Raw genomic sequence first — 13,394 nt, forward strand, 5'->3', positions numbered from 1 at the left:
TAACTGCATCAAGTGATAGTAACAGTAAGTATGTAATTACCACTAGTTTTGTTGTCAATTTCTTACTATTTATGTCTATTTTTTCTTATATTTCCAACTACGTAAATCTTTATGGATGGCTACCTTATAATTTCCCATTTGGAAAAATTCTTTAGTAAAAGTTTCAGATCAGGTGAATAAGGCGGATGGTTTTCAACTTCCACCTTTGCAGAAATCAAAAAAGACTTATAATAACAACCTCGCACTTTTGAGAGGAGGCGTTGCTGTGTACATAAGATGGACTCCTGACCATTCTTTGCTTTGACATTTCTTATTGTAAAACTCTTTTACTTTTTTCATTACAGGGTTCTTGTATAATCGCCCAGTGACTGTATGACCAGATGGACAAGGCACTTGAACGACTGGCCCACAAGAATTGAAGAAAATTGCGTACAGCATCTTTTCTGAACTTACAGTTCTCTTGGCAATACAGGGGCGCTTTTAATCTTTTCGCTTCTATTGCTTATCATCAGCCCTTCTCTTTGGCTAAAACATGTGCACCCAGGTTTTGTCATCTGCTAGCAAATTAGAAATACCCCGACTATTACAGCCTTTGTATATTTTCAAAAGTTCCCAGGCACATTTGAGGCGTTGTTTCTTTTGCTCCTCAGTGAACAAATGAGGTAGCGCAAACCTTTCTCAGATCAAAACACTTTTTCAAAATCGTTTGCACACTGCCTTCTGATATGCAAATACAACTGGCTATATATTTCACCGACAATCGCGCATCCTGTTCTACCAGCGACGTTTGCCTTTGTAACACAGGTTTTAGGCCTACCAGAACGGGTATCATCTTCGACAGATAATTTCCCAGCTTTAAGGTATATGTCCATGTTTGGGAGAAAAAAGTTCGAACGGCATCAAATCATAGAAAGAAAGCATTGTTTTACATGAAAATTTAACAGTGTATAAAACATTTATATTACTCTATAAAACCATTGTCAATTTACTGATATATTACTGAATTCCGGAAAGGGGCTGCATGAAGGGGCCGCATTTCTGGACAGTTCAGCGCCTTTAAAAACTCACCATTTTTAAAAGCTGTTACACGTCTTCGTTTTGATGCATTTGCAACATCGTGCGAGTGTTTAAACTTTACATAACTAGGTAAAACATCGTTTTTGACAATTGTTTACATTTATTTCTTTACAAATGGCATTCTTATTTAAAGGGGGACAACTCATTAAGAATATTTTAAGTATCCAACTCTGTGGGACAGAACAGTAAAACATGTATTGGACAGATAAGTTGTGTGTCAAGATGCTGTTCATTCGTTAAAAAAAATCTGTTGTTTTGTGATATACTGCTAAACCTTAAAAGCTTTAAACCACTTAAATAACTGTACGCATTGAAACGGCATGAGGTCCATATATACCAAACAATTCATCAAACATCTTATTTGAATCTATACCAAGCCTAATGCACTGAATATAACTACGAATTTCAGTCTTCTTGTCCAGTTTACAGTGACAAGTAAATTGGTCAGTGTATATGACTGCATGTATTTCAATTTGAAATAACTCGATTATTTGAAATGCAATTTGCACGAAATAAACGGATATCGTTACTTGTTGGACAGACCATTCAAGTGCAATGAAGCGTTTAAAAATACCCGGGATACAACTACGGAAGCCCATAAACGACAGAACTTTTGCAAGACCCTCGTATGTTTGTATTCATGTTGTGAAAATAATTAAAAAACAAAATTTGTTTAAACCAAAACTGGGTCATCTTGATTTCGTCGTACAAATACGTAAACAACCCAGTTCCTACGCATGCTTTCCTTTAGTGTTGGTAGTTTATAACACAATAACAGTTATGCTAGAAAACTATCAATACACACACTTACCTTTAGGAACGCCGCTTAGCTCAGTAGGGAGAGCGCAGATCTACGGATCGCGGGGTTGTGAGTTCGATCCCCGGGCAAGGCGTATGTTCTCCGATTTGGTAAAAGACATTGTCTGAAATCATTTGTTCGTTACCTCTGATTCGTGTGGAGAAATTGTCAGTTACTTGAGGAGAACAGGTTTGCATTGGTTAAGAATCTAGAAACACTTTTTAGGTTAACTACCCGCCGATACATAACTGAAATACTGTTGAAAAAAACGGCGTTAAACCCAAAACAAAACAAAAGTAACAGCAGAAAGGTAACCAAATTTAATTCCGAAGTGATAAAATGACGCTATTTCATATGAAAAGCTGGTTCCTTTTCATATCTTTATACAATTTATATACCTAAAACGTTATTGAGAACTAGCACCGGTCACACCAAAAACTTTCGAAAACAATTGGTAATTAATTAATATCGTTCACATATATGCATTAATGACTCTTCGTCCATATAAATATTACAATACCACGTTGTATTGTATCGCCGTTAAGGGGGTCAATAGAAACCTCCCAAACCGTAGCCCCCACCCCCCCCCCCCCCCCCACCCCCACGCCCCCACCCCGCAAAAAATGTACGGGTATTGAAATGTATAGAAAGTTCAAGAATAATACATAATGTACTGTTATAATAGTATCTTACAAAAATTAAACGTTTTGAAAAACGTAAACATTTATGACAAACTTTTCGAGGATTATTGAAATTTCATCAAATGTTTCTAACGACGCGTATAGTTGCAATTATTCTTTTAAAGACTCACCACAACCTATGGACCTACTTTTTCCTCTCACATGAACTTCATGCAAATTATGGTATAATACAGCTATTCTTCAAGATGACAGGTGGATAATTTAGGCCCTGCCTGAATAAATGTCTTTTCATAACTTCATCTGTAAACTTATTCAAATATTTCCTTTTCAGTAAAGTTTTAAAAATATAGAACAATAACTTAGAGTCAAAGTATGGTGTAAATCCACCATAAGTTTTCAAGAATGTTCATACTACTACATTAATTTGATGATAAAGTTTGACATAAAACACTTTGTCTTGGCCTTATATATGTCACTGTCAGTTTGTAACTAGATTTTGTTACTGCTCTATTTCTTCATGTACACCATGTATAATTAATATGATCATGGAAATACAAAATAATACAGTTAAAAAAAAGGATTTCTTATAAATAAAATGATAAAACAAATTAATAAAAGTATCATTGTTTTGTAAATATGTGCGTTAAAACATTCAATATATAACTAGTTTACTGGTGAAATGGTCATATTCAAATAATTTGTCAACACAAGTTCAGTGTCAAATCCAATGGAAAGTTTAAGTTTTAATATACTTGTTGTTTTATGTGAGATTTATTTGCCTTTAAATGTTAACAGTTTTGGGACTTTTGGAGGGTATTTAAGTTGACCGCCGTTGAGGGGGGCTTCGCGGCCATGTGGTTGGGGTCGCTAACTTCGAATCACATTCCCCTATATGCTGAAGGTTCGAAACGTCCCTTAGGGTGTAGATTTTTTTTCATTCTAGGAAGCCATCCAGCTGGTTTGCGGAAGGTCTGTAGATCCACTTAAGTTCCGTTCGTGATGAAAGAATGCCCAGTGAGGCACCTGGGGTCTTATTACGCCATCAAAAACCGGAAAGTCACCATTATGACCTAAATTGTGCCGGTGTGATGTAAAATCCAGCGAAAAAACAACAACATCGAGAAAAAAAACAAATGTATCGCTGTTAAAAGCATTTGTCAACATACATTTTTGAAGCTTCATGAGCTTCCGTATGATATATAAATTCATCTGGCATGTGACTTTGTCTTGGCGTATATGACGTCACTGATATGTTGTGTGCACTTTGCATTAGTTACAAGTTGTGGCAAGTAATAGTTCCGTCAGTTTTGCCAGAGATTTTTTTAATAAAATGGGTAGATGTATTTAATAGGCCATTTATATACAGCATAAGGTAAAGTTTGCTCATTCGTCAGTTGAAACTTGTCTTTCGTCAGTGGTAACTTGTCGTCCGGCAGTGGAAACTTGTCGTTCGTCAGTGGTAACTTGTCGTCCAGCAGTGGTAACTTGTCGTCCGGCAGTTGTAACTTGTCATTCGTCAGTGGTGACTTGTCGTCCGGCAGTGGAAACTTGTCGTCCGGCAGTTGTAACTTGTCTTTCGTCAGTGGTGACTTGTCGTCTGGCAGTGGTAACTTGTCATTCTTCAGTGGTGACTTGTCGTCCGGCAGTGGTTACTTGTCTGGCAGTGGTAACTTGTCATTCGTCAGTGGTGACTTGTCGTCCGGCAGTGGTAACTTGTCATTCTTCAGTGGTGACTTGTTGTCAGGCAGTGGAAACTTGTCGTCCTGCAGTGGTAACTTGTCATTCTTCAGTGGTGACTTGTCGTCAGGCAGTGGAAACTTGTCGTTTGTCAGTGGTAACTTGTCGTCCGGCAGTGGTAACTTGTCATTCTTCAGTGGTGATTTGTCGTCCAGCAATGGTAACTTGCCATTCGTCAGTGGTGACTTGTTGTCCGGCAGTGATAATTTGTCGTTCGTCAGTTGTAACTTGTCGTCGGGCAGTGGTAACTTGCCATTCATCAGTGGTGACTTGTCGTCCGGCAGTGGAAACTTGTCGTTCGTCAGTGGTGACTTGTCGTCCGGCAGTGGTAACTTGTCATTCTTCAGTGGTGACTTGTCATCAGGCGGTCGAAACTTGTCGGTCGTCAGTGGTGACTTGTCGTCCGGCAGTGGAAACTTGTCGTTCATCGGTGGTAACTTGTCGTTCGTCAGTGGTAACTTGTCTTCCGGCAGTGGAAACTTGTCATTCGTCAGTGGTGACTTGTTGTCCGGCAGTGGTAGTTTGTTGTTCCTCAGTGGTAACTTGTCGTCCAGCAATTGTAACTTGTTGTTCGTCTGTTGTAACTTGTCGTCGGGCAATGGTAACGTGCCATTCATCAGTGGTGACCTTTGTCCGGCAGTGGAAACTTGTCGTTCGTCAGTGGTTACTTGTCGTCCGGCAGTGGTAACTTGTCATTCTTCAGTGGTGACTTGTCGTCAGGCAGTGGAAATTTGTCGTTTGTGACTTATAGTCTGGCGTTTGTAACTTGTCATTCGTCAGTGGTGACTTGTCGTCCATCAGTGGTAACCTTTGTTTGTCAGTGGTGACTTGTCGTCCGGCAGTGGTAACTTGTCATTCGTCAGTGGTGACTTGTCGTCCGGCAGTGGTTATTTGTTGTTCGTCAGTTGTAACTTGTCGTCCGGCAGTGGTAACTTGCCATTCGTCAGTGGTGACTTGTCGTCCGGCAGTGGAAACTTGTCGTTCGTCTGTGGTAACTTGTCATCCGGCAGTGGTAACTTGTCGTTCATCAGTGGTGACTTGTCATCCGGCAGTGGTAACTTGTTGTTCCTCAGTGGTAACTTGTCGTCCAGCAGTTGTAACTTGTCATTCGTCAGTGGTGACTTATCGTCCGGCATTGGTAACTTGTCATTCGTCAGTGGTGACTTGTCATCCATCAGTTGTAACTTGTCGATCGTCAGTGGTGACTTGTCGTCCGGCAGTGGTAACTTGTCAGTTGTTACTTGTCAATCGTTAGTTGTTACTTGTCAAACGTCAGATGTAACTTTTAATTTTGATTTTGTCATTCTACATGTATATGTATGGTGGCATATTCCTGCACTCACTTAAGCAGATAGTTTTCGCGAAAATTCGTACAGTTTTCGTGAAAATACAAACTTTTCACGAAAAGAATCTCTTGTTCTAAGTGGAAAAAATTCACGATAGTGCCAACTACTGCATACGATAATCAATACGGAATGAACAGAAATAATAAAGGGAATTAAAAAAATACGTTGATTTTGAAACCCATCTGAATGTTATAATTAAATATCTATAACTTCAAGACACTCTTAGGGGTGGTGGTCGGGGATTGAGGTGGATATAACACACTTCATTCCGTAGAGGGGACTATTGGGTTATCTTTAAGCAGTTCAGGGCATTAAAGTTTCACATATTGTCTTGTTAACCAGATAAAATTTTCGCGAAAACTTTCTGCTATTTTCACGAAATTTTGTTCAATTTTTCGCGAAAAGTATTGTTTTTTCGCGAAAGTTCATAAACTTTTCATGAAAACTTTATGATTATCGTTTGCAGAAATATGCCACCATATATATGTGCTATATTTTCAACATGATATTTCATTGCCATTCGGCAGTGGTTACTTGGCATTTGGCGGTGATAATTTGTCATTCGGTAGTTGATAATTGTAATTCTTTAGTTTTAATTTTTCACTCCTATAATGTCACTTTACATTATTGTTCTCAAGGGAAGGAACACTTATGGTGAACATGTCACACTTGACTGAGCATGTAATGGATACAAGGGTATCGTCAAAGGAATCCGAATTCCCGTAGGGCGCCGCCATCTTGGACTCGTGCATATTCATTACAAACCAATATGTGTTTACACATAATCAATCTTTATTTCAATCTTTATTGCAATACAACTACGTAAAATAACAGAACAACAAGACACAACAGCTTCTAATAATGTTTAAATCATGTAACTCCTCAATTGAATATACCATAGTAAAAAATTGAGATTAATGAAACGAATATGCATTATCTAAAAATAGACTCCCGACAAAAAAAAAAAATACGTAATGAAATTGTCCCTGGTCATGTGATTTATTTTTAGCTCCTAACATTTCAATACACAAGTTTCAGATTTTTAAGTGCGCAGGTACTCGCTGGTGTAGTCGCCGGAATTGAAATACAGACTGCAAGACAAATGCTTCCAAATAGCATAATATGTAATGCATTTGCTTATATTTTAAAAAAACTTTGGATTATGCTAAAACTGTTAATACTTAGATTAGTTCTTAAATAGTCAAGTTTGCACCAAAAATGACAGAACATATTTTTCTCATTGCATCATTAAACATTTGTAACATTATGCCAAAACAATATTCCTCAAAAAGAATATTTTATATTTGCTAGAAGGAACCTTTTGGTAAGCTAAATCTTGTGTTATGGTATATGTTCATTCTGATGCAGTTACTTGACATGCATTAGTGGAAACAAATTTATTCTGATGATATCACTAGATTATTGTGTTTTACAGTGGTGACTTGTCTTTGGCAGTGGTAGCTTTCATTCGGTAGTGCTAACTTGCCTTTCAAGTAACCACTGCAGAACGACAACTGACAATAAACAACCAAAGTCTTGTTTGCGGCATCTCTTCGTTAAAAACAATACAGTATTACCCCAAATTACAAACAATATAACATTTCTAATCAGACTGAAAATTCAAAAACGAAATATACTTCTGAATATCTCCAAGACTTTTTATTTTCCCATCAATACTTTGAATTCAGGTTCTAGTGTTAGACAAAAGATAACACTCGCTCTGCTCACTCGGGTAGAGATTTGTTTATTATTTTCAGTAGTAGACTGCACTGCTTTTATTTTATTTTACAAACAGAGTATCTTGAAAGTCAGTATCTGGATAACATACACTATCTAAAAAGCAAGAAGCAAAATTGTGACGTCATAAATCATTTTCTAGTCCGGAAATTAAATTTTCCTACCCAGACTGGTAACTCATTGCAATATTCATCCTTGTAAATCATCAAATAATGTGGGCATTTACAACACTTGTATGAAAATAAGTTATGCCTATTAATTAAAATTCTTAATTAAAAATTATATTTTCCGTCCAATTTTCAAACAAAAAGATATTTTTGTAAAAAAATGTATAAATTGTTAATAACCTGCATGACATATACTATGTACTTTGCTATAAGGAAGGAGAAAATTGCTTAGCGCATGGACAGCCTCAAATTTGCACGTGCAGCTAGTGATATCTATCATAATCCAATCGAGACCAGGAATTAAAACTTTATTTTCGGCGAAACACTTAAATGTTAGAAGGACGATAGATATGATTGAATCTTATCCGAGTCAACACATTTCCTGTTTTTGACAACATTACAATTACAAGTAAAGTGGCTTCTAATTGTAGGTCTTCACGGAAGTTGTCCAGACACAAGGAGAATACTGAAAAATTTCAATAGTTGAGTTATTAAATATATGAGCCGCGCCATGAGAAAACCAACATTATAGTGGCTTTGCGACCAGCATGGATCCAGACCAGCCTGCGCATCCGCGCAGTCTGCTAAGGATCCATGCTGTTCGCTTTCAAAATCGATATAGCAATTAGAAAAACCGTTAGCGAACAGCATGGATCTTGACCAGACTGTGCGGATGCGCAGGCTGGTCTTGATCCATGCTGGTCGCAAAGCCACTATGTTGGTTTTCTCATGGCGCGGCTCATTTATTAACAGCTTGGTCAATATTTTGAATTACATTCAAACAGCACCAAATCATAGAAAAAAAATGGTGGTCTTACATGTAAATTGAACAGCATATAAAACACATATTTACTCTACAAAAAATGGTCAATTTACTGACAGATGCATTTAAATCCAGAAAAAGGACTGTATACAGGGGCCACACTTCTGGACAGTTCAGCGTCATTAAAAACTCACCATTTTCAAAGAACTATTACATATCTTCGTTCTGATGCATTGACAATAATTTCCCAGTGCTAAAATTTCACACAACTAGGTTTAACATAGTTTTCAGTGATTGTTTACTTTTATGGCCTAAGACCAGTTATTTTTACTATATGTTCTATATAGTCACTGGACACTTTTGCAGTTTTGCCTGCATTCCAAAACCCCCAAAATACCTATACTCAACAGAACTATTTAAGAGAAAAAAATTCCAGCCACAATAAACATGGGCTTGACCGGCTGTTTTTTCCACAACCTTGAATCTTCATATGCCTATGAAGAATACTTTCTAAATGGCCGCAAATATGCAAAAATGGTCCTATCGAAAGTCATGTTATGCATATTATGACATTCACATTCTGTCAAATTGTACATATACCTAATATTTCATATCCCTTAAATAATGCCATTTATTGCAAGTCTTTCCTCAAAACGTCATCAATATTCACCATCAAACAGGGGAACTATTTTCCGCGTAACCACTTCCTTATTGTGGAAATAACTGTGCTCTTATGCCTATTTTTTCCTTACAAATGATATTGCTTTTCAAAATGTGTGTGTGTGTGAGGGGCGAGGGGTGGTCAGCTTTTTGTAAATATTTTAAGGATCCGGTCGTATGGGACGGTACGGTAAAACATATAATAGACAGGCGCGCTGTTGTTCGTTTACGAATATTTTTGTGGTTTGGTGACATACTTAGTACTGCTAAAACTTGAGCCAAATCTTCTCTTTATCTACATGCTATGAAATTGCCTGACTTTAACATTATCATGCTTGGGAAACGCTCATTATGAGCAGACTTGTTTGTTTGTTTGTCTGTTTGTAAGCCTATTTATAGTCGCCATCGGTAACCCATATGGGCGACTCCTTCTAAAGATTGTTAGTAATGTAAGTGGGAGGACAGGGCAAGAAACAGAAGACGCTCCATTTCCAGTCATGTAAAGCACCCATATATGAGAATCTTATCATAATGCTAGTCATTTTTAGCTGAAGGAGCGGGTGCTCGAACCCCCGACAACTGGTTTCGTAGTCAGTCAGTGTTACCACTAGACCACTGTGTCCGCTCTAAATATGTTCTGGTCCTTTGGGATCATGGAGTACATTTATTTTTATTATAATAGAATTCCGCATAAGCCAATGCTAGTTGACATGAGGGGTGTTGTACATTTCATTACCTCAAATGAAGAGACTCAATCAAAACGAGTCTGCTATCATATTGCTTGGTTGCGTTCTATGCTTCCAAAGGATCTTTTTCACAGATTTTGTTAATGAGATGGCTGAAGACCAAGAGGTGCGGCAGTGTAAATGATCAATGAGCAACAAGGGAAATGTTAGGCTTGTAGTTACTGCAATAGCAACACACACAATTAATCAATAGTTACTTTATAATAACACTTAATCTTAGAAATATTTGTCCGACATAGTATTCAGTATAAGACGATTTACGTGGTGTTAAGCAGCTACACGTCTTAATCCTTTGATTTTCTTTCTGTTATATGCTGCACGTTAACAGTTGAGATAAAATCAGATTACCTTTATATAAGGCAGTGGACCTGCAATGACATTCGGCAATTTCCGCTCGTACTCTCGTTATGTGATTCGGCATTCTTCGGATAAGCGCACATGGCTTTTCGTAAATACGGAACACGCCGAAACTATATACGGAGAAATAAGTAATTTGCTGAATGCCATTTCGGGTTCACTGCCTTAACACTGGTTTTAACAATGTAAAACATTAGCTAATTCAAGCTATTTTCCGACAAAAAAGAGACTTCTTACACACACTAAAAGGTGTTTTATAGAGCACAGTGCACAACAGGGACAACTTTTTATGCTCCGTTGAGACGAAGCAGAGAATAACTGCATTTATAGTTTTCAACAACAAAATACCCTGTCAGTAATACAAAGTACATTTTTATTAAACCTTTCAGAGGACACATTTCATTTCAAGAAAATAAACATTTTAATTAAAGAAAATAAATAGTCATTCTAATAAATGATATAGACACCTCCACAAAATATGAAAAAATGCTCTTGCTTGACCTTGAATGCTGTTAGTGATGTAACCACGGATTTGACTACTACTTTATCATTTATAATTTATTTACCCGCGGTCTGTTCATAAATGGATATATTTTATGTAGATGTTGTTAGGATTAGAATGACTTTCAGGAAGTTCATGTAGGAGGAAAAAAGTAGGTCACCATGTTTTGGTGGGTCTTTAACTTATATAAACAAATAATCATTTAATATATTTAAGGATTTTATTGATAGATAATTTACTGATCAAAATGATTCCCGTATCCTGCATTTTAAATGACACTTAATACTTGGCCATTATTGAAATACAATCCTATCATTGCACGTTCTGACAAAGAGTTGACTTCCGATGAATTAATATTTGAGCTTCTGCACGAATTAAACAGGTTACTTGTAGTGAGGCAACGATTAATGCAGTACGTATTTTTACAATGTGCATATAAGAAATGGATTTAACTTACATATATTATTTTTATTTATTTACGATCGACTTAAATTGTAATCTGTAAAATTAAATAAAGATAAATGAATGAATATGTAAATAAATATATCAAGTTAGTTTTAAAGCAAGAGGCGGGGAATTCTACTTTCATTGAATATGCTTTTCTTTTATTATATTTTCTTTTCTGCTTAAAACATGATAAAATTGCTCGAAAAATACATGAATATTGTTTTTAAAATTTTTATTTTAAGATTTGCAGTTCAGGATGACGAAGCCGACTATTCTCTTTGCGGCCATGCTAGTTTCCTTGGTAACCAATGGTTACTGCAGAAACGACAATCACAACGCTTTGCGGTTTGAAAAGAATCCCCACTTCACGTTCCAAGGCTGCATGCTTCGTTGCTTAGATAAAGACCTGTGTTGCTCATGTAAGGAATCTGGCAAACTGTCGATGAATGCAGCAATGGTAAACGATTTCAGTAAAACATGTGCAGCCTCAGACGACGATGAGAAATGTTCTTCTAGATGGGTCGATTCCTGGATGAATGTTGAACGTAGTGGAGCCAGCAACTGCACTGTACAGGGCAATGTTGAGAAAGAACTTAACCGATGTGTTAGAAAGTGCAAAGGAAATCCCTTGTCGAAACCACTGGACCCTTATCACCCCTTACATTATCCAGGTCATCTCTCCGAACGTTCGGACCTTTTTAGCTACACTGATCCAGACTTCACCGAATTTTGCAACGACATTCGGGCGGGCGGTATTTTGTGTACGACCTACCGACACGACAGTTTTACCGCAGGCAACACACTCTGTCGCTCTGGGAATCGTTGCGGTTACCATGGTTACAAATATTCCTGGTGTTACGTCGATTTTAGTAAGGGCTGGGACTATTGTTGCACTGGAGCATGTGGATTTGAGAAAGGAACATCCTACATGTGGTGTAAAGCTGGAAGTCAGTGGCAGTATTGTGGAAATGCTGGCAAAACAGATATACAAGGTAGACGATGTATGACAGAGTATCCATGCGGAATGCATCAGGAAGATGGGAAAGCAGGTTATTACTGGTGTTACGTAGATATGAAAAAGAACTGGGATAGATGCTGCGAGCCGTGGGATCCCTGCACTCCGAAAGGTGAAATATACAGCTGGTGCTACACTGGATATAAGAGAAAAACGATCTGGAAAAAGTGTAGAAATTGCAGGGAATGAACTTTGTTTAATCCTTTCCAGTAACCGGATGTCCTCCGGCAATGTTCTCGTGAATAACCCTTGATGTGTTTGATGTTGTGTGTTCATATAACCATATTATGTTACGGATTGAGATTGATGACATGTACAAATGAAATTATAATTATAATAATTGTATATTCGATAAAAGCAACTGTTTCAAAATTCAGAACAACGCAGTTTTACAAATATAGGAAACACACTTGTATAAAGTACCTTAAAATTAACCTAAACTCAATGTAGCAAACTAGTATATATAGTTCACTGAACATATTTTTCTAGAGGCATACAGATGGAATATTAATTCTCACGAAACAGGTTTTCTCATAACATATAGATTATTTATTTCACGAGCCCAAGTTTTATGATTTTGCTAACTAGTCCTACGTATGCGAGGTTAGCATAGCACCTGAAGAACACCTTTCATTTTAATGTTACTCATGTTTACCACTGATAATGCATCATTATTTGAATTTGATGGTCAGATTCCTACCTAGAAGATTTGTCACGTTTTGTGCCTTATTATCTTATAGCGACAATTGTAACAAGAATTAACTGGATAAAACACATTCAATTGAGTCATATAGTATTAATCAATCATGGATATATTTCCTCAGTAAACATCCGATTAAACTTTAAGCGGGTTTTTGTCGTTATATGTATTTACTGTACCACGCATTGAAATTTCAGCCTCTTTATCGCAATTAGAAAAACAGCTTCTCAAATTCGTTTATCTCAAAATTCCGGCTATCTCGAGGACATTTTGCAGTCCCTTCTCGAAAACACGGTACATACCTTCAAGCCGAATTTCTGTTCTGTTGGAGTAAAAATGCTCTATCCCTTTGATTTCGACCTAATTGAAAATAACAACTTGCACGTCGTATTATCATAAATATTTGTCCGAATATATAAACAAATCAGAAAAATAAATTAAATAGATAAATTAAAGAGCAGACAGGAAATACTTTTGATCTGACCGTTGCACTGACCTTGTACCGAGATCGATGAAAGTCGACTGAATATGTTTACAAGACACATTTTTAACAGGCCTTGGTACGTTTAGAGGTGAGATGTAATTACCGCTAATGACAAAATTTGGGCATGTCTTGGTGTGTTTAAAAATGGAGTTGTATTTCAAGGATGTACAAGCTTTCTTTTCAGGATATTGGATGTACTCCATGATCCAAACGGAC

General features: G+C 37.1%; 1 protein-coding gene across 1 annotated transcript; it reads left to right on the top strand.

The window, feature by feature from the left end:
• Positions 1–10,791: 10,791 nt before the first annotated feature.
• LOC123524248 (uncharacterized) lies at positions 10,792–12,845 on the top strand. The gene is made up of 2 exons (XM_045302309.2): positions 10,792–10,944; positions 11,222–12,845. Exon 2 carries the CDS (start codon positions 11,236–11,238, stop codon positions 12,181–12,183), a length of 948 nt encoding a protein of 315 aa, XP_045158244.2. The 5' UTR covers positions 10,792–10,944; positions 11,222–11,235; the 3' UTR covers positions 12,184–12,845.
• Positions 12,846–13,394: the final 549 nt, after the last annotated feature.

This window comes from Mercenaria mercenaria, chromosome 3 (assembly GCF_021730395.1).
Source record: "Mercenaria mercenaria strain notata chromosome 3, MADL_Memer_1, whole genome shotgun sequence".
Classification (NCBI taxonomy): Eukaryota; Metazoa; Mollusca; class Bivalvia; order Venerida; family Veneridae; genus Mercenaria; species Mercenaria mercenaria.

Coding starts and splice junctions, on each gene's coding strand:
- LOC123524248 (XM_045302309.2), top strand. CDS start 11,236: ATGACGAAGCCGACTATTCTCTTTGCGGCCATGCTAGTTTCCTTGGTA.